This window comes from Trachypithecus francoisi, unplaced genomic scaffold (genome assembly GCF_009764315.1).
Source record: "Trachypithecus francoisi isolate TF-2019V2 unplaced genomic scaffold, Tfra_2.0 Lachesis_group0, whole genome shotgun sequence".
NCBI classification, from domain to species: domain Eukaryota; kingdom Metazoa; phylum Chordata; class Mammalia; order Primates; family Cercopithecidae; genus Trachypithecus; species Trachypithecus francoisi.
This window is the reverse complement of record NW_022681453.1, coordinates 56,715,881-56,740,410: the sequence shown is the minus strand read 5'-3', so window position 1 is coordinate 56,740,410 and position 24,530 is coordinate 56,715,881. Positions and strand designations below refer to the sequence as shown.

At 47.8% G+C, this 24,530-nt stretch overlaps 1 protein-coding gene, 1 long non-coding RNA gene and 1 pseudogene across 2 annotated transcripts in view; 2 read left to right on the top strand and 1 right to left on the bottom strand.

Annotated features, from left to right (window-relative positions):
• Positions 1-1,863: 1,863 nt before the first annotated feature.
• The window catches only part of LOC117083273 (SH3 domain and tetratricopeptide repeat-containing protein 1-like), a gene marked incomplete at its 5' end in the record, with an annotated part of 43,235 nt that continues 20,568 nt past the window's right edge, over positions 1,864-24,530 (top strand). The window contains 1 exon segment of the mRNA XM_033210736.1: positions 1,864-1,918. Within this exon segment, the coding sequence (XP_033066627.1) occupies positions 1,864-1,918 (55 nt within the window).
• LOC117083272 lies at positions 4,523-5,797 on the bottom strand (annotated as a pseudogene).
• LOC117083275 lies at positions 6,863-16,755 on the top strand. The gene is made up of 3 exons (XR_004437024.1): positions 6,863-6,970; positions 11,205-11,206; positions 16,732-16,755. It is a non-coding gene; the product is annotated as an uncharacterized LOC117083275 (long non-coding RNA).

The window sequence follows — 24,530 nt, the reverse complement described above, 5'->3', positions numbered from 1 at the left end:
CGCGGGGGGTGGTTCATGCCCCGGCGATCTGGGGCCCCCCAGCCGCCGGGGGGCGTGGCGTGGCGGCTCCTAGGGGCGCCATCAGCTTGGGACTAGAAGCTGATGAAAAACGGGAAGTTTCATATCCGGCTTCCATTTAATTTATTCTCCACTTTCCTCTCATGTAAAATGCTTGGAAACAGAAAAATATTTTGGCCAAGGTGGCTCACGCCTGTATTCCCAGCACTTTAGGATGCTGAGGCAGGCGATCACTTAAGGTCAGGAGTTCAAAACCAACCTAGCCAACATGGCAGAACCCTATCTCTACTAAAAATACAAAAATTAGCTGGACGTGATGGTGTGCACCTATAAGCCCAGCTACTTGGGAGGCTGAGGCAGGAGAATCGCTTGAACCCGGGAGTCAGAGGCTGCAGTGATCTGAGACTATGCCTTTGCACTCCAGCCTGGGTGACAGGGCGAGACTCCATCTCAAAAAAAAGGTGTATATATATATATATATATATAATATACATTTAAAATTATTACATGTAGATAGTATCTGAAGTCATGGTACTGACTGTAGGTAGAAACAAGGGAAGTCAAGGAAAGTTTTTATTTTTATATTTATATATAATTATATAAAATTAATATACATAGTTATAATATATAAATATATCCTATAGGCTGGGCACAGTGGCTTACACCTGTAATCCCAGCAATTTGGGAGGCCGAGGTGGGCAGATCACCTGATGTCAGGAGTTCAAGATAGCCTGACCAACATGGAGAAACCCCATCTCTACTAAAGATACAAAAATTAGCCAGGCGTGGTGGTGCGTGCCTGTAATCCCAGCTACTCAGGAGACTGAGGCAGGAAAATCACTTGAACCCCGGAGGTGGAGGTTGAGGTGAGCCCGGATTGCGTCCTTGCAGTCCAGCCTGGGCGACAAGAGTTAAACTCTGTCTCAAAATAAATAAATAAATAAATAAAACAAGAAATATATATTTATGTCTAAATATATAATTATAATACATAAATGTGTATATAAATATACATTTATTATAAATTTATTAATATATTAAATATGTTTATTTCTGAGACAGGATCTGGCTCTCTCACCCAGGCTGGAGTGCAGTGGCACTATCATAGCTCACTGGAGCCTTGAACAGATGGCTCAAGCGATCCTCCCACCTCAGCCTCCTGAGTGGCTAGTATTGCAAGCACACACCACCATGCCTAGCTAATTTTAAAATTTTTTGTGGAGACAGGGTCTTCCTTTTTAGCCTATGCTGGTCTTGAACTCCTGGGCTCAAGTGATCTTCCTGCCTCAGGCTTCCAATGTGTTAGACGTGGGCCACTGCATCTGGTCTAATGCATTTTTTAATTTGCGTGTTTATATTATTTAATATTTTTAAGTACTGAATGTGTTGAGAAATCAACTTGCAGAATTCCCGAACAATGGACGGTCAGCTCTCATGTCCTGGTTCATATCGCCCCAGCACACCACGGCTAGAAACCTTTCAGCCAACTTCCACTTATGTCTCCCAGGACAGGACAATGTCACTTGGCCAATCCCCAAGAGGGACTCCGGAAAGGCAAGAAACTATTCTGTTCTTTATAATGGAACCTGACCAGGGAGAAGGCAGCTGGGAGGATCAGCTGGGCCCTCCAACCAGCAGCGTCCACCATCGACCAACTGCCTTAGAGCTACACCATGCTGGGCATTTGGGGCACTGTTATGAGCAAGAGTTTCCATTTTTCTTCTCGTGGCACCTTCATGCTAGTGGCAAGAGACAATTTTTTTCTTTTTTTTTTCAGACAGAGTTTTGTTATTGCCACTCAGGCTGGAGTTCAATGCTGTAATCTCGGCTCACTGCAACCTCTGCCTCCTGGATTCAAGCACTTCTCCTGCGTCAGCCTTCCGAGTAGCTGGGATTACAGGTATACACCACCACGTCTAGCTAATTTTTGTATTTTTAGTAGAGATGGGGTTTCACCATGTTGGCCAGGCTGGTCTGGAACTCCTGAGCCACTGCACCCAGTCAAGAGGGAGATTTTAAATCCATCAGCATAATTGTGATGAATGCCAGAAAGAAGAATGTGTGTGATGGGGAGGGGACCTAAGTTATTGTCTCATATTTTAACACTTTCACAGGCAATAACTAAATACTTAGAAGCTTAAAACAACACACACCTTTAAGCCAATTTTGGCAAGCTAGGAGTTGAGCACATTTTAGCGGGTCCTTTGCTTGGGATCTCACGCTAAGTAGCTGGGCTGCATCCTCATCTGAGGTTCTACTGGGACAGAATCCATTTCCAGGTCCGCTGAGGTTATTGGCAGAATTCATTTCCTTGGACCCGCTTGGCAAGGGCCCAGCTTTTTGCTTCCTTGCCTACTGGGCCCCTCCAAAGGTCTTTTCTCAGCACAGCAGCTTCCTCCTGCAGCTCCTGCAGGTGGAACCTTTCTCTCTAGTGTGCGAAGGTGATGAACTGTGACAGTGATATTCCATTGCTTTTGCCAGGCTCTGTGGTTTAGAAGCCAGTCACCGGTTTTGTTCGTACCCAAGGTCAGGAAGACTATGTAAGGGCATAGGTCATTGGGGGGGTCACTTTAGGGTGTGGCTGCCACCACTGAACTTGGTGAAACTTTAAGGGTTGGTAGGAGCTGGCCAGGTACAGGGGTGAGGGTGTGTCAGGCAGGAGTTAGGGCATGGAGGAGGATGCAGAGGCCTGCACCGTGGAATGTCCTTTCACTCCTTGAGGTTTTGTTCTCCTGATCCCTGAGTACATCCCAGAACACGGTAGGCCCTAGCAGGGGAGAGGTAGGGAAGCATGTGTTGTACATCTGGGGACCTTGTTAGGCAAATCAGATTAGCGGCCAGGCTTTCAGTGGGGGGTGTGAGCGTGGGAGTGATGAGTGTGCAGGTGTGTGTGGAAAGAGCAATGGGGATGGGGTCAGCCCCAGCAACCATGAAGACCTTAACTGTGCATCCACCCATCCCAGCAGCCTCCCTGAGTGAGTGCCTTCGGGGTGCAGGTCCTGTTTTACACATGGAAGTGAATCAGAGTGGGACACTGCCTTGCCTTAGAGAGGTCACACTACTTCTCCTCCTCCTCCTCCTTCTCCTCCTTCTTCTGTTTTTTTTTAAATTTGTGACAGAATCTCGCTCTGTTGCCCAGGCTGGAGTTCAGTGGTGTGACCTTGGCTCACTGCAACCTCTGCCTCCCAAGTTCAAGCAATTTTCCTGCCTCAGCCTCCTGGGTAGGGTAGCTGGGATGATAGGCACGTATTACCATGCCTGGCTAATTGTCGTATTTTAGTTTCACCATATTGTCCTGGCTGGACCCAGTCTCCTGGGCTCAAGTGATCTACCCGCCTCAGCCTCCCAAAGTGCTGTGACTACAGGCGTAAGCCACCACATCGGGCGAGAGGTCACACTTCATGCCAAGTGGGTGGCAGCCACTCAGACAGTACCCCAGCTAGCGCTGGGAGTGAGGGGTGCTCAGCGTCCTAGGAAGGCAGAGGGCTGCATGAGAGGTTCAGGGAGGAAGGACTGGAGGAGGATTTGAGATTTTCACCTCTGCAGTTGGGTGGATGGAGGGGCTGTTTACAGAGAATCACAAGAATATGGATGAGCAAGTTAGGGCAGTAATAAAGCACTCTGTTTTGGCCCACGGAAAATTTGAGATGCTTCCCTGTGTCCAACTGTGGCTTTGGGAAAGGTGAGGGCTGGGCATCTGACTGGGACGGATGTCTCTGGCAGGCAGCAGAGCATGTGGATAGTTTGTGAAGCCCGGAAGGGCATGAGATTTCCTGTTGCAGTGCCCACTGCAAATGGAAGGGCATTTGGCCTGAGCCCAGACATATACAAGTTGGGCAGAGAAGGGGGTGGGTCCCCGGTACCCACAGAGGAGCAGCTATGCAGGTACAGGAAAACCAAGGGTGTGGGGTCACATGATGCAGGAAGCTCAAATAAGATGAGGAAAGAGGTTTTAAAGACGATCAGGGCTGGGGACAGTGGTTCATGCCTGTAATCCCAACACTTTGAGAGTCTGAGATGAGAGGATAGCTTGAGGCCAGGAGTTTGAGATCAGCCTGGGCAATATAGTTAGACCTCATTTCTATAAATAAATGAATACGATTGGTACTTGGCACTTCAGGAGATGAACAGCAAACACATGAAAGCTCTGAGGCAGGAAAGGGAAGTGATTAGTTCTCACTCCTGGTTCCTCTATCAGACCTTAAAGAGATGCAGAGACATTTCAGGTACTCCTTGGCTGAGCTCCTTCAGGGAAGGCCTAAGTTCGCTTCTACTTCCCATCTATTATTTTTTTTTTTTTGGAGACAGAGTCTCACTCTGTCGCCCAGGCTGAAGCGCATGCAATGGCACCATCTCAGCTCACTGTAACCTCCTCCTCCCGGGTTCAAACGATTCTCCTGCCTCAGCCTTCCCAGTAGCTGGGACCACAGGTATGCGCGACCACGATCGGCTAAGTTTTTGTATTTTTAGCAGAGATGGGGTTTCATCTCGTTGGCCAGGCTGGTTTCGAACTCCTGGCCTCAAGTGATCCACCTGCCTTGGCCCCACAAAGTGCTGGGATTACAGGCGCGAGCCACCGCGCCCGGCCCTACTTCACTCCTAACGCCCACCATACGTGCTTCCAAATGTTTGCTGAATGACAAGGTGAAGGAGTGAATGGGACTACGTGACTTCGGGCAGCAGGCAATCCTATTCCTTGGACCTCAGTTTCACTTTTTGTAAAGCAAGCCTGTCTCTCACTCTCTGGCCTAAAAGCCTGAGTTCTGGGCTTGAGATGAGCGTGTCCTGTAGAGCAGACTCCAGGTGGACGTCGAGCTGGGTCTTCTAGGAGGCCAGGATCCGGCCAGCTCTTGGCTCCGGTCCTCTCGAGAGACCCCGCATGCCCAGTCCCAGCGCCGCCGGACCCAACCTCCCTATGTTACCTAAGGCCCCGCCCTTTCTGCACAGCTCGCTCCCCATTGGCCGGGGGGCGGGCCCTGGGCGCCCGGCTCCGCTGGGGGCGGGGCGGCGGGCTGCGGGCGGGGCCCTGTACACCTGCACGGTGTGTGTTCCGGCCTCAGCCCAGCGCCAGCTGCAGCTCCTTGATCCGAGTCGGATCCTGAGTGGGGAACACGGGCTGAAGCGGCGGTGGCGGTGGCGGTGGCGGTGGCGGCGGCGGCCCTGCCCCGGGGCTCCCTTGTTGAGGCTGCCGCGTCTCTGTCGGCTGCTCAGCTACGCTCTAGTCGGCCCAGGCGCCGCGACGAGGAGCTAGCGCTGGGAGGCGGCGGCCCGAGGTGAGACTGGGCGACGGGGTCTCCGGACCGTGCGGGGGGTCTCTCTGCGCCGGGCGTGGCGGCTCCGAGCTGGGCTCCGCAGGGTCCGGGGTCGGGACTCCGGGTCAGTGCGCCTGGGCTTTGTCTCCGCCTCGGGTGGCACCGGGGGCTTCGCGTCTGCTGCGATACCGCGTGGGCCAGCGCGGGGGTCCCGGGCGCCCTGCGGGTGCGGGCCGGTCCCCACTGCTCCCCGGCTCCCCGCGTCTGCCGCGGAGGGGACTGCATGGACCCGGGCGCTGGCTTCTGCCCGGTCCTCCGCGGCCTGGCTGGTCCCCGCGTGCGGCAGAGTGGGCCCTGCATGGACCCACTCATGGAACGGGGTCGGGTCACCGCGTGTGGAGACTCCAACGCCCTCCCCGCCCTCCCTCGCAGTGAGACTGCTTCCCCAGACTCACGGAGGGGATTGCGCGGACCCTCAGACGAGGGAGTCCGTGACTCTGAGTGCGGGCTCTTTCCTGGCCCCGCATGATGGCTACTTGAGTGTTTTGTCACTTATATAGGTGGCTGCGTGGACCCGCGCGTGTGGGTCCTGGCTGCCCTGCTAGTGGGGCTGTGCGCCGCCCCATGACTCGTCTGGGTCGACCCCGCCTGGGACGCGCGTGTAGTGGGGGTCTGTGCGCGGTTGCTGGGGGCGCACTGCCCGCGCCCCGTGATTTATCCTCTCACTTGCTGGGCGGGAGAAAGCGAAAGGCGCGGGCCCGGAGCTGTCGCGCAGCGGCCTCACCGACCTCTGCCCAGGCCGGCGGGTGGGGGGGGGGGGAGGTTGTCACCGCGCATCCCACCACCGCACTTCCTGCTCTGGCCTTCGGCTGGGCTCTGATTGGTGGGAGGAGGGCCCTTCTGCCTGGCGCTTCTTGATTTCTTCCGTTAGTAATGGGAAAAAAAAAAATCTGGAAAGCCAGATTGAACTTTGTAGCTCTCAGCGCCTGGAGAGTGGAAGAAACTCTCCCAAGAATTTGGCGGGCTGAAAATGCGTTTCAAGCAGGAGCATCCACACCCACGGAATGAGGCCAAGGCAGTTACAGTTAGAGGTCAGATTTATGAGGGGGGAGCCAGGGTGAGGTCCATAGGTGAGGAGACTCCGACCTCAGCTTGATGGGGAGACCTGATGCTGCCCCTCAGACGCGTATTTCTCAGCCACCAGAGAAAGTGGAATCACTCCTTAGTGAATGCTTTCATCAAACTTTTGAAAAACCTGTAATGTCCCAGGAAGCAAAATCGAACTGGACAGTTTTCCCCTTTTAAGAGTGTTAAACGTCCTGGAGACAAACAGCAGAAGGCTCAAGGAGTCCAAATACTCAACCTGAAGTTCTTTCTGAACAACATATGGTGTATAAGTAACAGGCATAGGAGACAAAACTGCACTAATCACTGCAGCTGTGGCTCCTAGCCCTGTAGCATGTCATGCAGGCCCTTTTGCCTTCTCTGCCCTCCGCTGTCCCAGACCCCAAGGCTACAGCCCACCTCCAGTCATCAGCTCCTGCCGACCCATTGCTATGAACTCTGTTTCGGTGGCTCCCTTCTCTCTGAAGTTTTCTTGTTCTCCTGAAGTCCTGGTCTTTAAGAGCTTATGATCTGCAGGGACAGATTGGCTTTGGGCAGTACATAGTTAACTGTAGCACAGCTTGAAAAATACTTTGGTAGAGGTGGGCAGGCAGTTTGTACATGCGGGTAAGTGCGAGGTCCTTTTTCAATACCATGAATCCAAGTATTCATGCTATTTAAAATCTGCAATTCTTTGACTCTCCAGAGGGTTTTAGATTAATTTTTTTTCTATAACTTCCTAGTGTTTGTTGCATAGTTCAGAGTACTTGATTAAAACTTACCAGGTCGGCTGGGTGCGGTGGCTCACACCTGTAATCCGAGGACTTTGGGAGGTCTAGGCAGGCGGATCACTTGAGGTCAGGAGTTTGAAACCAACCTGGCCAACATGGTGAAACCCTGTCTCTACTAAAAATACAAACATTAGTTGGGCGTGGTGGTGGGCTCCTGCAATCGCAGCTACTCAGGAGACTGAGGCAGGAGAACAGCTTGAACCCAGGAGGCGGAGGTTGCAGTAAGTGAAATGGCTCTACTGCACTCCAGCCTGGGCCATAGAGTGAGACTTCCTCTCAAAACAAAAACAAACAATATACTGGGTCTACCTCCGGCTCTGGAATTTTCCTGGCAGGTCTTCTCTTCTGGGCTTCATTTTTCTCACTTTTGAGGATCGTAAACGACATAATTTCCAAAAATTTTTGCCCTACACCTTTAATTCTTTCAAGCAAATATAGCAGAGAAAAAATTCTCTTCCCCGCAATGGTGTAAGGAAGTCTCTCACAGACGGGGACACTTGGGTATGGAGAAGACACAGGGTGTATATATATATATATATTTTTTTTTTTTTTGGAGTCTGAGTTTGCTCTGTTGCCCAGGCTGGAGCACAGTGGCAGGATCTCCGCTCACTGCAAGCTCCGCCTCCTGGGTTCACTCCATTCTCCTACCTCAGCCTTCCAAGCAGCTGGGACTATAGGCGCCTGCCACCACGCCCGGCTAATTTTTTGTATTTTTAGTAGAAACAGGATTTCACTGTGCTAGCCAGGATGGTCTCCATCTCCTGACTTCATGATCTGCCTGCCTCAGCCTTCCAGAGTGCTGGGGATTACAGGTGTGAGCCACTGTGCCTGGCCGACAGAGGATATATTTTTGAACTCTACATTTCAGAGTTCTTTTCTCTAGCCCTGGCCTGGGTCCCAAACAGGGAACTTAATTCACTCTATCACTGAAGTATACTCTTGCTTTGATGCCATTGATATGTTGTCCTAGAGATTGCTGTGGCTGCCAGGAGTGTTTCATAGTTAAGAACTGATGCAACCTCTCTTTTGTCAGTTTATGAGTCTATAAACCATCTTGTTTCCTTTAGTATTATCTCCCTGGAACTGGAAGGTCAGAGATGAAGTTTTCTTAGATTCTAAGTCTCAGTCTTTGCTATCTACCTTTGTCTGTCTCCCATGTCACCTGCTGTTTTCTTTTCCCACCTGTTTTTCATTTTAATGTTTTTATTGGATAGGTGTCTATTATTGCAGGCTACCTCAAAACATTTTTGGATGTTGACAGGATATAAGTATGAATAATATGTAAAAGATAACTTATTCTAGCTCTTTTGAGCAGAGGATTTGGTTTCGATATGCGGCCCTATTAAAGCTTTTGTTAAGTGCAAGTACTTTGTGAACTTCAGTTCCCTTACCTGTAAAATGGAGTTAGTTGTTAGTAATACCTGTTCTGCCTAACTCAGGAGATTGTTTTGAGGATCAAATGAAATCATGAATGTAATGGAATTTTGTAAATTTTAAATGAAATATTGTATTACCTAAGATTTTTTTTTTTTTTTTTTGAGACAGAGTCTCGCTCTGTCACGCAGGCTGGAGTGCAGTGGCGCGATCTCGGCTCACCGCAAACTCCGTCTCCCGGGTTTATGCCATTCTCCTGCCTCAGCCTCCCAAGTAGCTGGGACTACAGGCGCCCACCACCTTGCCTGGCTAGTTTTTTGTATTTTTTTAGTAGAGACGGGGTTTCACCATGTTCGCCAGGATGGTCTCGATCTCCTGACCTCGTGATCTGCCCGTCTCGGCCTCCCAAAGTGCTGGGATTACAGGCTTGAGCCACCGCACCCGGCCAGATTTTTTTTTTTAAACGCCGTATTAAGAATGGAATGAATCTGGGTTTTCCTTTGAAATCCCAAATGTTTAATGTACAGAGAAGTTTTAATGTGTCTGTTGGGGAGCTTCATTAGGATTGTTTTCTATCTTTAATTGGCCAGTATTGTTTTATATTTTAGCATTTTTGGGGACCATCAAAATTTGTGTTTCAGTTATCATTAATATTTTACAAAGTTATTGAATGTGCATGATTTAGTCTTTAACAATCTCTTCAATTATTTACATTTCCATGTAAAAAATGAAGTAATGAACGTCCATGTAAATAACATTCCCATGCTTTAATGAAGCATTATTTCTTGACATTGCAGTTTCTAAGTGCCCTGTCTTGAGGTTGGGAAAGCTGAAGGGCAGTTAAAGGGCAGTCAGAGGTCAAGGTCAGCAAAGCATCACCTTTGACATTTGAAATCCAGCAGCAGGTATTACAGTGAACCCCATTCCAGCATCCAGGAAGTTTCTCTGCCCTGCCTCTCCTCCAGCCACCTCAGAATCTGTGTCTGCAGTGTTGGTCCTGCTTTCCTGTCTCTCCTCTGCCTTTTCTTTCTCTTCACCAACTTGTACCGAGTGCCTCTGATGTCCCAGACAGTGGCAGTGGGAGTACAAAGGCTAATAAACCTGGCCCTGGTCCTCAGAGAATTTATATTTTCTGTGCAGATATTAAGTTATACTGTCATATATAGTGTTGACAAACATTGATACAGATTTCCTGTGAAGTGCAGAAGCACCATCGTAGAAGCAGAGATGCAGAGGCAGCACTGGTGACTCACACATGGAGAGCTGGAGTTCTTGGTCTAGTGGGATAAACTGACCTGGACATCATTTCAGTGCAGCGGAGTGAGTGCTGGGATGGGCTCCCTCGGGGCATCTGGGGCTGGGTTTGTCTGGTTTTTAGTCTTCTGCCTGGTACTTAGAATTTATCAGTAAGATGAGCATTGGGAGGTTTCTAAGTGAAAGGAAAGGCAATCACTTACCTGAAATCTGAAATTTGTAGGTATTCTGGGCCATTTGTAATTCACCGAATCTGTTTTGTCAGAGCAAGTCTATCATCTCTTTTGGATGGAGTGTGGCCAGCCCTGCCTTGCAATGTAAGGAAATCAGGAAACACTTGTCAGGTGACAACACCGTGCCAGACACTCTTCTAGGGGTTTCCACGTAAATCACTGTATTCATTTCTGTTGCTGCTTTACCACATTTCCACATATTTCGTGGCTTAAAACAATTGAAATTGTATCATCTCACAGTTCTGTAGGGCAGAAGTCTGACGTGGGTGTCACTGGGCAAAAATCACCATGTGGTCTGGGCTGCATTCCTCATTGGAGAATTGTTTCCAAGGGCTTTTGGCCAAATATAGTTCCTTGTGGTTGCAGGATTGAGGTGTCTGTTCCCTTGCTGGCCATCTGTTGGGGGCTGCCCTCAGCTCCTGAGGCTTCTATCTGGTCTTTGCACGTGGTCCCATCAGCTCAGGACTAGCTAGGCCAGGGACCTGGTCAGGCTCTCCAGTTCCCCTGTGTGCATTTCTCTTCTTCCACTCGGAGAAAGTTCTATGCCCTATTTTAAAATATTTTTTTGAGATGGAGTCTCGCACTGTTGGCCAGGCTGGAGCGCAGTGGCGTGATCTCAGCTCGCTGCAACCCCTACCTCCTGGGTTCAAGTGATTCTCCTGCTTCAGCCTCCTGAGTAGCTGAGACTACAGGTGCCCACCACGATGCCCGACTAATTTTTGTATTTTTAGTAGAGATGAGGTTTCACCATTTTAGCCAGGGTGGTCTCCATCTCTTGATCTTGTGATCCGCCTGCCTTAGCCTCTCAAAGTGCGGAGATTACAGGCGTGAGCCACCTCGCCTGGCCAGTTCTATGCTCTTAGAGGCTCATGGGATTAGATTGGACCTCCCTGGATAGCCCAGGATACTTCTCCTAAGGCCTGTGGCAAAGCCCTTTTGCTGCGTGACATAGTCACAGGTCTCGGGGGTTGGAATCTCCTACCACAATTACCGATCCACTTACTACAGCAGCCTGGGACAGCCTGGGAGGTGCTTTTCCTTGCCTCTGGTTAACAGATACCTTTTTTTTTTTTTTTTTTTTTTTTTTTTTTTTGCAAATTGGCAGGAACAGGAAGATCCTTCTTTTTTTTTTTTTTTTTGAGATGGAGTTTCATTCTGTTGCCCGGGCTGGAGTGCAGTGGTGCGATCTTGGCTCACCACAGCTTCCACCTCCTGGGTTCAAGCAGTTCTCCTGCCTCAGCCTCCTGAGTAGCTGGGACTACAGGCACGTGCCACCAAGCCCGGCTAGTTTTTGTATTTTTAGTACAGACGGGGTTTCAGTATGTTGACCAGACTGGTCACAAACTCCTGACCTCGTGATCCACCCACCTTGGCCTCCCAAAGTGATAGGATTATAGGCATGAGCCACCGCATCCAGCCATGAAGATCCTTCTTAAATGAAAAAACCATTCCTCTGACTTGATGTGAGGCTGTTGGTGAGATTGATAGCAATGGAGACAGGTCTGTCAGAAATGGAGCTAAACTTTGTGTTTTGGAGTATTTTGATGGCCTGCCCTGATTATGTAAGTTTTGCTAAGAAGTCATTAGAGTAATTCCTCTACTGGAAGAAACACCCATATGGGGATTTTGGGACCTTGCCTTTTCAAGTTTTACACAAAGGACTCTCCATGGGTGAAAAGTACATGATTCCAGGTCCATTTCTAGAATGGAAACAGCTGCATCAACACAACAGCGATTCACATTCCTGAGTTTGAGAGAATCCGATTGTTTCAAGGCTCAAGCCAAAAGCCCAATAAACAATGTTTGTACCTTTTTTCATAGTTAGGAATTAGGTGCATCCTGTGGTCAAGAAAATAACTGATGGTGGTCACCAAGTAGTTTAAAACCAAGCAGGACCTCATTTTATCATGTGGGTGTTTTTGATTTTTTAAATGAAGTTTTTATTTTCCTGTGCAATAAATGACAAGCTCTGACTTGAAATACATTTCCTTTAATAAACCAGAATCTAGGGCCGGGCGCGGTCGCTCACACCTGTAATCCCAGACTTTGGGAGGCCAAGGAGGGCGGATCATGAGGTCAGGAGATTGAGACCAACCTGGCTATAGTGAAACCCTGCCTCTACTAAAAATACAAAAAATCAGCCGGGCATGGTGGCAGGCGCCTGTAGTCCCAGCTACTCGGGAGGCTGAGGCAGGAGAATGGCGTGAACCCGGGAGGCGGAGCTTGCAGTGAGCCGAGATCACGCCACTGCACTCCAGCCTGGATGACAAAGCGAGACTCTGTCTCAAAAAAAAAAAAAAAAGAAAAAAGAAAGAAATCAGAATCTATAATCCTAAGGTTCTTAACCGAGCTCTCAGAAATTTATGATGTCCCCAAACTCCTGTGCAACAATTTTGTGTATATGCATCCGTGTGTTTATGGGGAGACGATTGATAGCTCTCCATACATTTTCAAAGTGGTTGGATTCCAAAAAATTTTAGAATACGCCACTTGGGCCTGGTGTGGTGGCTCACACCTGTAATCCCAGCACTTAGGGAGGCTGAGGCAGTAGGATCCACTGAGGTCAGGAGTTTAAGACCAGCAACATAGCGAGACCTCCAACTATACCAAAAAAAAAAAAAAAAAATGCTGGATGTGGTGGTGCACACCTGTCGTTCTAGCTCCTCAGGAGGTTGATCACCTGATCCCAATAATTTGAAGCTGTAGTAAGTTAGAATTGCACCACGGCGCTCCGGCCTGGGCAACAGAGGAAGACCCTCTCTCAAACAAAAACAAAAAATGTATCACTTAGTATACTATTGTTGTTGGTCAAGTATCAGATTTTGTTTAAAAATTAAATACTCTTTTTTTTTTTTGAGACGGAGTTTCGCTCTGTCACCCAGGCTGGAGTGCAGTGGCGTGGTCTCAGCTCACTGCAAGCTCTGCCTCCCGGGTTCACACCATTCTCCTGCCTCAGCCTCCTAAGTAGCTGGGACTACAGGTGTCTGCCACCACACCTGGCTAATATTTTGTATTTTTAGTAGAGATGGGGTTTTATCGTGTTAGCCAGGATGGTCTTGATCTCCTGACCTCGTGATCTGCCCACCTGGGCTTCCCAAAGTGCTGGGATTACAGGTAAATACTCATTTTTAGCAAAGTTGTACAGGCATACAGCTCTAAGAGTCAGAAATTAACAAGACTTAGGACAAAACCCAGCAATCCCCTACCTTACCCTTCTCTACTCTGATCCCTGCTCCTTGGAGGTTATTGTGTTTATGTTTTAGCTTGTTCTTCTAGATTGTGTGAAAGACAGGGAGATGTCCTACTGTGGAAGACAAGGATTCAGGTTGCTTACCCTCCCCGCTCCTCCTGTTGCCCACATTTTTCTCCCCCATCCTCTCAGTGTAATTATTGTGATAGTGAGGCCAGGCATGGTGGCTCGTGACTTATCTCAGATTTTTGGGAGGCCGAGGCGGGCAGATCACTTGAAACCAGGAGTTGAAGGCCAGCCTGGCCAACACAGTGAAACCCTGTCTCTACTAAAAAATGCAAAAATCAGTCAGTTGTAGTGTCGCACACCTGTAGTCCCAGCTACTCAGGAGGGTGAGGCACAGGAATTGCTTGAACCTGGGAGGTGGAGGTTGCAGTGAGCTGAGATCGCACCATGAGCTGAGACCGCACCACTGCACTCCAAACTGGGCAACAGAGGTAGACTCTGTCTCAAAAAAAATTATCATGATAGTGGGATACATAATACAATAGTGTATCTATTTAGTATTCTTCCTGGTTTTTGGCCTGGAGCTTCTAAAACCATTGTAACTTCCTGAGCGATAGGAACATCATTGGTTATAATATTTGGTCTTAGGTTTCAATACCTGACACAAGAGCTTCTAAGACTTTTGGAATCTCTGGGGTGACAGGAGTGTCTTTTGTATGATAGTGAGGTGACAGGTGGCTTTGGGCCCCTGGACAGGTTCAGGATCAGGGCTGGTTGCCAGAAAGATGAGTCATGATTAAAGAGTTGGATGTATCAGCCTCACCCCTACCTCTGGGAGGGGAGATGAGACAGGCTGGAGATTGAGCTAGTCACGGGTGGCCAATGACTTAATCATGTCTGTTATGAAAACTCCATAAATCCCTCTAAATATTGGGTTTGGAGAGCTTCTGGTTTGGTGAACTCATTTGGTGCTGGGGAGGTGGCACTTCCAGGGATGTCATGGGAACCCCGACCTCTCTGCCGCATGGTGTGCTCTGTGCGTCGCTTGCATTTGGCTGTTCCTGTGTTCTGTTCTTTGTAATAAACCGGTAAGAGTAAGTAAGTGCCAAGCACTTTGCGTCTGTCACCTCAGGTGTTGTGGGCAGTTGACCGGTTGAAGAATGCATTGCTATTATGTGAGGAACACTGGCCTTTGAAAAAGCAGAACTAGATCCACGCTCTTGCCTGGTAACTGTAACTATCATCTAGTTTGTAAAGGGGAATGCAGTTCACTGAAAACTTCTTATGACAGTGGGGAAAGGATTGGGGTGTCTGCATTGGTTTGTGTCATATAGGTCATATGAAAGCGCATTTAGGCTGGAGGGAGACTTTTCATCTCTATAACTTTACTTTCACAGGACAATTCCATCATGATTTGAAGATTTTTGAGTCAAAACTGCATTGTTCTGCTATGTGTTTTGGGGCAAATTTACACATACAATTTGCTTAAATATTTCAGATAATACAAGAATATATGAGTGGGGTAAAAATCTGAAATTTGCATTCCCCCTTCTCTAGAAGTAACCATTGTGAATAGTTAAGTCTGTATTCCAGCTATTTTGTATATTATAAATACACTGTGAATATATGAGTGTATATATACATATTTGTTTTGTTTTTAGAGATGGAATATTGCTCTGCTGCCCATGCTAGTCTCAAACTCCTGGGCTCAAGTGACCCTCTCGCCTCAGCCTCCCAAAGTTTTGGAACTACAGGTGTGAGCCACCGCGCCGCGCCTGGCCTGCATGAGTATATTTACTAATTGCTAAGTTACTCTGTTCAATACGTGTCTGTTGAACTCCCCCATGTGCCAAGCATTGTTCTAAATACTTTTTACACACTAATTCACTTAATTTTTAGAGCAGCTCTATTATTGTGGCCCTTTTACAGTGAGGAAACAACCACAGAGAGGCTGGGGGCGTTGTCTAACATCACACAGCCAATGCTGTTGGAATTGAGGTTTGAACCCAGACAGCTGGCTTCAGATCTCTTAGCTGTTATCATAGATGGCACACCCAAACCTTAGGGCCGCCTCCCAAGCCTTGCCTGAGCTCTGCCTGAGATCTGTGAGAGCCATGTATGTGAGGTTTCTTTCCTTTTTAAGGACACAAGTCTTGGAATTGTCCCAGACCCTGATGGGACCTCTTGAGGACCAAAAACAGGGATTCTTCAAGCCTACCCCAAGGCCAGATCCCTGATTTAGCTACTTGGAAGGTAGACGTGGAAGACAGTAATTATGACAGAACAAAAAGTCAGGATTGCTGGGCTGACTCGGCCAGATGCGGTAGCTCATGCCTGTAATCCCAGCACTTTGAGAGGCCAAGGCAGGTGGATCACCTGAGGTCGGGAGTTCGAAAGCAGCCTGGCCAACAAGTTGAAACTCTGTCTCTACTAAAAATATAAAAATTAGCTGGGCGTGGTGGTCGGTGCCTGTAATCTCAGGTACTTGGGAGGCTGAGGCAGGAGAATTGTTTGAACCCGGGAGGCAGAGGTGGCAGTGAGCTAAGATTGCACCACTGAACTCCCACTTAGGTGACAGAGTGAGACTCCATCTCAAAAAAAAAAAAAAAAAAAAAAGAGGGAAGGGGAATAGCTCGGCTGACTCATCCTAGGGAAGAGGCCCTAAGCAGCCGTAGGACCTTGGGCACTTGGGTGGAAAAGAAGGAAGGAAAAGATTCACCCATGGCGGTGACCTGGACTGCAGAAACCACACTAAACAGTCCACGTCCTGGAGCCTGGCTACCCCATTTGCTTCTCTTCTCCTTGGGTAGAGGGTGTGGGGAGCTTTCTACCCTGAAGGCTGAGCAGCGCAGCTTCTAACCAGGGTAGGCATTTGTCTGTCCCTGGGAATACAGACAGCATTCTCATAATCAGCCCAAATACTCCTGAACAGCTTTTTGTAGGGGGAGGCGGGGCGGGGCAGAGGGTCATTTTGACTCATGGATACCTTTTCCACTTTCACTGCTGATAACCGTATTACAGATTAAAGTTTTGTTTTTGATGCTGAAGAAGGCTTAAGAGAGTGAGCTATTATAGCACATCTAAGTCTGCTAAAATAGAACCACAGGGTAGTGTAGGAAAATCTCTTCTAAATTATGGATCATATATGGTGAACGTTAGAAGCCATGTGTACCTAAGTTGAAAAATCAAAACGTGTCTTGTATTTGGGTGACCCCGGTAAGTCTGGATCCCACTGCACCTTGTGTGAACACAGGGTGCTGAGGTGTAAGGATCAACAGGCTTTTTCTGGATGTCTTGCACTTCTCCTTTGGGGTAAAGTGGGGCGGCAGTAGGAGCGCACAGCTGTTGGGCCCGTAATATTTGTCAGCTGTTTTACATGTGGGATTCCATTTAATGCAATCTTGGAGGTAAAATTATTTTATTGAAGATGAAGATAGAGGCTTAGAGAAGTTAAGAAAATTGTTCAAAAAGGAAAAAAAAAAAAAGACAAAAAAAAAAATAAGCGCAAGGCCGGGCGCGGTGGCTCACGCCTGTAATCCCAGCTCTCAGGGAGGCAGAGACGGGAGGATAGCTTGAGCCCAGGAGTTCGAGACCTGCCTGGGTAATACAGTGAGACCCCGTTCTCCACAAAAAGGAAAAAAAAAAAAAGAGACAAAAAAAAAAGAAAATTGTTCAAGGTCACGTCATTTGTTGTTGTTGCTGTTTTTTTTTTTTTTTTTTTCGAGACAGAGTTTTGCTCTTCTTGCCCAGGCTGCAGTGCAATGGCGCGATCTCGGCTCACCACAACCTCTGCTTCCCAGGTTCAAGTGGTTCTCCTGCCTCAGCCTCCCGAGTAGCTGGGATGACAGGCATGCGCCACCACGCCAGGCTGATTTTGTATTTTTAGTATGGGCGGGGTTTTTCCATGTTGGTTAGGCTGGTCTTGAACTCCCAACCTTGGGTGATCCGCCCAAGTCAGCCTCCCCAAGTGCTGGGATTAGAGGTGTGAGCCACCACGCCTGGCCAAGGCCATGTGATTTCTTAAGTGGAAAGAAAAAGTCCTTGATGAACTCAGAAGTTTGACTTCAAGGCCCTTGATCTTTCCATAACACTGGTTCCTTCCCTGGTTGGTCGGAGTGACTGAAGAATTCAAGGAAGCTGTGTTTTATGGAAAGAAGACCTGAGGGGTGTATGGTCTTTCCAGGCTTGGAATCTGCCATGCTGGGCTTCTGAATCGTATAGCTTGGCCATATAGAGAGAAGCCCGTCATTTAAGATTTATTCTTTGGGGGAAATAAAGGAAGGCCGCCCACATGAGACAGGCAGAGGCGACTTTCTCAGAGCTGCTGTGGCAAGGGAGTCGGCACTGTCACTTGCGTGTGGGAGAGACTGACATGCAAGTGAGTGGCGGATGAGGAGTGGGGAAGCTTCAGGATGGAAAAGAACGGCTCCCAGTAGAGGCTGTTGTGGGGGCTGGAGGCGGCTGTGCAGAAGTGGGGTGTCCTATGTGATTGGTTAGGGGTGCATTTGGCTTTCTCTGAATGATCCTAACTGAAAATAGGGTCCAAAATTAGGGTGGCTGTCAGTTTTGAGTCAAGTCCTGGCCGCGTGGGACAGAGTTGTGGTTTAGTTTCTGGGTTGTGGAGAGAGAGCAGTCTGGCTTCCTGTTTGATGTACTAGCCTGGCTGGCCTCCTGGCTGTTTACTGTAGATAGGGGTTTGGTTTCCTGGGTGGGCAGCTACAGGTTGTGGTCTGAGTTCTGTCTTTATACATATGATCAGGCATGGTCTGTGTGTATATTCAGTCCCTCATTTTTCTTGTCAGTAAAAATATCAAATGACAAATTGGATACATTGGGAACTTTTTAGATGTCTGTGTCCCCTGGAGGAAGTTTTCACATTCACATTTAATCAGAATGAATATAAACAATGTGGGCCATTTATCTTGAAGATTTAAAATAGGAAATCTTCAACAATACTACCTCAGCGCCATTGCCTCTCTGTCCATCGTTAGGGAATGTGTTTTTATCCACCGCCGGCTCATCGTCCGCCAGTTTGTGGTTGGTCCACTTCTCTATACGTCTTGTCTTGTGTGCATCTCATTGTTTGCTAGTGTTAGCTTTCTCCTTCGTCAGTGTAGTTTATTTGTGTAGCCTCTCTTGGTAGGAAGTTATTTGTGGAATTTGTGAATGGAAGGGACCCTGGAGGTCTGCTAGGTCAGTCCAGTGACTTTCAAGATAAATGGAAATACAGGGAACTGTTCCAGCTTCTTTGGTGGCCAAACCAGGAATAGAAAGCAGTGTTCTTTGTGCCACAATGTCATTGGAAGACAACTCAATGTGGGCCTAAAATGCAGAGTAACTAACTTTCATTTATCTCTGCTTCTGACTCTTGTTATCAGACATTTTAACTTGACTTTAATGTGTTAGCAGAAATATGAAAAGTCCTGACTTGTTTACATAGAAGGTACTTTGTCGCCTACTCATTTGGTTGCTTTTTCAACAGGATTGAAAAGACATTGTTATAAACTGAATGTTTATGTCTCCCCCAGATTCTTTTTTTTTTTTTTTTTTTTTTTGAGACGGAGTCTCGCTCTGTCGCCCAGGCTGGAGTACAGTGGCCGGATCTCAGCTCACTGCAAGCTCCGCCTCCCGGGTTCACGCCATTCTCCTGCCTCAGCCTCCCAAGTAGCTGGGACTACAGGCGCCCGCCACCTCACCCGGCTAGTTTTTTGCATTTTTTAGTAGAGACGGGGTTTCACCGTGTTAGCCAGGATGGTCTCGATCTCCTGACCTCGTGATCCGCCCGTCTCGGCCTCCCAAAGTGCTGGGATTACAGGCTTGAGCCACCGCGCCCGGCCGTCTCCCCCAGATTCTTGTACTGGAGCCCTAACTGCCAGTGTGATGGTAGTGGGGGATAGGACCTTTGGGAGGTGATTCGGGTTAGATGAGGTCATGAGCGTGGGCCCTGGTCTGACAGGATTAGTGCCCTTAGAAGAAGAGAAACCAGGCCAGGTGTGGTGGCTCACACCTGTAATCCCAGCACTTTGGGAGGCCGAGTGGGCAGATCATGAGGTCAGGAGATTGAGACCATCCTGAAACCCTGTTTCTACTAAAAATACAAAAATTAGTTGCGTGTGGTGGCACGTGCCTGTAATCCCAGCTACTCGGGAGGCTGAGGCAGGAGAGTTGCTTGAACCAGGGAGTCGCAGGTTGCAGTGAGCTGAGATTGTGCCACTGCACTCCAGCCTGGTGACAGAGTGAGACTCTGTCTCAAAAAAAAAAAAAAAAAAAAAGAGAAAGCAGAGAGCTCCCACTGCCCTGGTGTGAGGAAACAAGAGAAAGGTGGCTGTCTGCAAGCCAGGAAGAGGTCCCTGTCCCGGAACTGAGTTGGCCGACACCTTGATCTTGGACTTCCAGCCTCCAGAGCTGTGAGAAATAAACTAATGTTTAAACCACACAGCCTATGGTGTTTATTATGGTATTTGCCTATGGTATTATGGCCATCTGATTTGACTGATACAGAGATGGTTCCAGAATACTGTAGCCTGTGCTTAAGTTGGTGATGCCATGAAAATAAATGTGGTAGTTCATTCCTTTATATAAAGTTAGCGCTGTGAACCCAGGGCGTTTGCTCACATCTTAGTTGAGTCGTGTCTTCTTATAATAGCTTCCTAATTTCTCTTTTCCCTCCTCTAATTTATATTATATATCTGGATTAAATCATATATGGTATGATTTTATACTTTATATCTATACAAACATTTAGTGATTTTATTTCATTTTATTTGATTTTTGAGACATGCCCTTGCTCTGTTGCTCAGGCTGGAATGCAGGCGTGCCGTCACAGCTCACTGTAACCCTAAATTCCTAGGCTCAAGTGATCCTCCCACCTCAGCCTCCTGAGTAGCTGGGACTACAGGTATGCTATCCTGCCTAGCTAATTTTTAAAATTTTGTAAGGACAGAGTCTTGCTGTGTTGTCCAGGGTGGTTTCAAACTCCTGGCCTCAAGCAGTCCTCTCGCCTCAGCCTCTCAAAGCACTGGATTACAGGCATGAGCCACCACACCCAGCCCAGTGATTTTTCGTTGTTAAGATCAAGGACGGGTTCCCTGGCTTGGCATTCAAGGCTCGTGATCCGGGCGTGATATGCAAGTTTGGGTTTCAGTATTTCCATTCCCGCCATCAGCCTTGCACTCTAGCTTGTTGCCTAAGCCCTGTTCTGAAGCCCAGCCTGAGAGCTGCACTTGGAATTTATACCTTCTCATCTCTTCATCTTCTTCGCCTATGTTCTCATCTCCATCTGGGACATCATCTCCACACTTCTGTCTCTTTAAATCTTCTCTATCCTTAAAGACTTGAAATACTCACTTCCTTTACACGATCCCCGCTCTGACATCCAAGCTAGAGTTAATCTTTTTCCTCTGAACTCTGATAGTGCTTAATGTTTTTCATCCTTTAATTATGCAGCAGTCCTGTGTGTTAGATCTTATTATTTCCCCAGTTTTTCATAGTTACTTTGAAAATATTTGCTGTAGTCATATATTTTGAATATATAATATGAGCGACATTCAAAAGGTCCTGGAGAGTGAAAGGCAGTCCTACTCCAGTCACTGCCCTGTGACCACTGTTGCCAGTTTTGTTTGTTTGTTTGTTTGTTTTTCCAAGATGGAGTCTTGCTCTGTCACCAGGCTGGCATGATCTCAGCTCACTGTAACCGCCACCTCCCGGGTTCAAGCAGTTCTCCCGCCTCAACTTCCTGAGTAGCTGGGACTTCAGGCGTGCACCACCTCGCCCAGGTAATTTTTGTATTTTTAGTAGAGACAGGGTTTCACCATGTTGGCCAGGATGGTCTGGATATCTTGGCTTCGTGATCCACCTGCCTCAGCCTCTCAAAGTGCTGGGATTACACGTGTGAGCGACTGCACCCAGCCTATGTATCTTCTTTTTAAAAATACAGGGCTGGGCGCAGTGGCTCAAGCCTGTAATCCCAGCACTTTGGGAGGCCAAGACGGGTGGATCACGAGGTCAGGAGATCGAGACCATCCTGGCGAACATGGTGAAACCCCGTCTCTACTAAAAAATACGAGAAACTAGCTGGGCGAGGTGGCGGGCACCTATAGTCCCAGCTACTCGGGAGGCTGAGCCAGAAGAATGGCGTGAACCTGGGAGGCGGAGCTTGCAGTGAGCTGAGATCGGGCCACTGCACTCTAGCCTGGGCGACAGAGCGAGACTCCGTCTCAAAAAAAAAAAAAAAAGAAAAGAAAAAAAAGAAAAGTAAAGGCCGAGGCCCAGGAGTGCTGCAGGCCACCAAGGTAGAGTCCTGTCTGCCCTTCTCAATGTCCGGTCACTTCTCACTGCACTCCCTTCTTTACTGCTAAAGCCACCTTCCCTGACTCTGAATGTGTAACCACGAGGGAGAAAATGTACTCCAGGCTCACAGTTTGTGGAGAAAAAAACCCAGCAGCAGAAAATAATGTTCACAAAGTTTGTACCTAGAAAAAGTTGCCATTTCTATCACGTCTTTAAATGTCCCTGTTTCTCATACATTTTATAAACAAGACAGTAGAAGGAGATTCGGGAACAGCAACGTTAGAACAAGGGGGATAAAAATCACACCTAAAGCACTCCAGTTTCTGTTTTCTTCCCAGTTTAGGGCTGAGGCACTTCAGCTTCCTGTCTAAGCACCACTCAAATCTGATTAGAAGCCATTATGGGCTGGTAATTATCCGTAATTTTAGGAAGACAGATGCAGCACCAACTCTGTTCTCTAATAGCAGGCTTATTAATTTTAAATTTGCATGGGAGGAGAAGGAGATGGCGAGGTGGGATAAGCATTCAGATGCTTGGTCATTGATAGCTTTTTACTCTCACGTATCACATGGGGATTTGGGACCCAGGAAGCCCGCTGAGAACTGATGACTATCTGTCCCCTAAACAGCTGGGATCTTTTTCATCCTGAGCTCAGAAAGATTGCTCCTACTGCAGCCAGGGAAGACAGGTTGTTGACTGGTTAGAAATCATGGTAGGTTATTTTCTCCACCCGCAGTTCGCAGTTGGAAAGCAGAGCTATCAAAAGTTGTCTTCTCGGCGGGCGCGGTGGCTCAAGCCTGTAATCCCAGCACTTTGGGAGGCCGAGACGGGCGGATCACGAGGTCAGGAGATCGAGACCATCCTGGCTAACACAGTGAAACCCCGTCTCTACTAAAATAATACAAAAATCTAGCCGGGCGAGGTGGCGGGCGCCTGTACCCAGCTACTCGGAGGCTGAGGCAGGAGAATGGCGTAAACCCGGGAGGCGCAGCTTGCAGTGAGCTGAGATCCGGCCACTGCACTCCAGCCCGGGAGAGCGAGACTCCGTCTCAAAAAAAAAAAAAAAAAAAAAAAAAAAAGTTGTCTTCTCTATGTATTTCAAATCTGGGTGTTTAAAAAATTATGTAAGCAAATAAGCATTTCTTTAATGGTAGTTGTGTGTGTTCTTGATGCGAATGAGAGGTGCATTCCCTTGTAAAACCCCTGTGACTAAATAGGAAGATGTGAGCCTTAGAACCAAAGTTGGTTTTCTAGATGATCATGTAGACATGATGCTGAGCACCAGACAAAGATGTTGATTGAAGCGATTTAAAAAAAAATTTGTCTCGGTTAAGATTTTACACCAATATTTAGAAAATCAGCAAAAGAACTTGGAGGAATGTTCTCAGGCATGCAGTTCAGCCCCCTGCCCACATTGTCATAAAATCCGAGTGTGCGTACAGGGAGGCGCATTCCTTTCTGTTCTCATCACAGGTCCTTCCCTGGCTCTGCACCTGCCTGTCATGGGCGTCTGTGTGAAGAGATCACCAAACAGGCTTTGTGTGAGCAATAAAGCTTTTTAATCACCTGGGCGCAGGCGGGCTGAGTCCGAAAAGAGAGTCACCAAAGGGAGAGAAATGTAGGGCTGTTTTATAGGGTTTGGGTAGGTCAAGGAAAATTACAGTCAAAGGGGGGTTGTTCTCTGGTGGGCAGGAGTGGGGGTCACAAGGTGCTCAATGGGGGAGCTTTTTGAGCCAGGAAAAGGAATTTCACAAGAGAATATCATCCCTTAAGGCAAGGACCGGCCATTTTCACTTCTTTTGTGGTAGAATGTTATCAGTTAAGGCGGAACAGGGCATTTGCACTTCTTTTGTGATTCTTCAGTTACTTCAGGCCATCTGGGTGTATACCTGCAAGTCACAGGGGATGCGGTGGCTTGGATTGGGCTCAGAGGCCTGACATTGCTCTCTTCCCTACGTTCCCTACCTTTTCCCTCCTGTGTGGCTCTCTCACAAAGTGAATGGCCTCAGCCACAGCTTCTCTGCAGCTGCATCAGACTGTGGCGACAGGAGTGGTGGCTGCTGCAAGGCCTGCTGTCCCCATGGAGCCCGGTCTTGCTTGCCGCTGCAGCCTGGTGATCATTTTGCACCTCCAGTATGGAATTCTACAGACTAAGAGCCAACATGCTGGGGATGGAGGCGTCTTTATCACAGTGCTCTGCATATTTTAATCTTGGGTAGAAAGTATGGAAAAGTATGGGATACATGTGGTTTGATGTCAGAAGGACGTTGTGAACTTGACGTGGACTGAGAATGCTCAGGTGCAACAGGCACCCCGGCTTCATTAAATGAGACTTCTCCATCTCCCTGCCAGGCACGCACAGGTGTATGGCCACATTTTATGTGTTGTCCTTATCTAGAGTGTGCCTTATCATCATGCTTAAAGTTACATGATGATATTCTTCCTCATAGAGTAGGTCCCAAACCGCATTCAACACAGAAATGTACTCTTGCTATTATACATAGAAAGTGCTTTCATATACCAAGTGGGAGAGCAGTCCTAAAATCTGGGCTGGAATCACAGAAGGAAGGCTTTGGGAAGCAACAGATTCCCTAGTCCAAAACTGGTTTTTGATGAACCTAGAAACAGGACCAAGAGAAGTGAATTTGCCTAAGGCCCTGACAGTGTCTCAAGGTAGCATTTGAACCTAACAGTTTCTTGACCTATTTCTTTAAATGATTAGTCATGCTTCCTCTGATTCCTATATAAACATATTCCTCATTCATTCTTTTGTTTCAGTGAATTATTGCGGTGCTACCACCTAACAGTATTTGAGTCAAAATGTGGCAGTGTTTATCCCTTTCCAAGGTTTTTAGTTGCACAGTTTTTCAAAGTTGTGCTTATAGTTTCTTGTTGGTTGTAAGGTGTCCTTTCAGAAGCCAATTGTGTGGTGTATTTATGTTGATTGTTGGAGGTAGTTTGGTTAGAACCTACTTTGAGTGGCTGGCGTGGGCCTGGGGCACAATGACAACCACCTGCT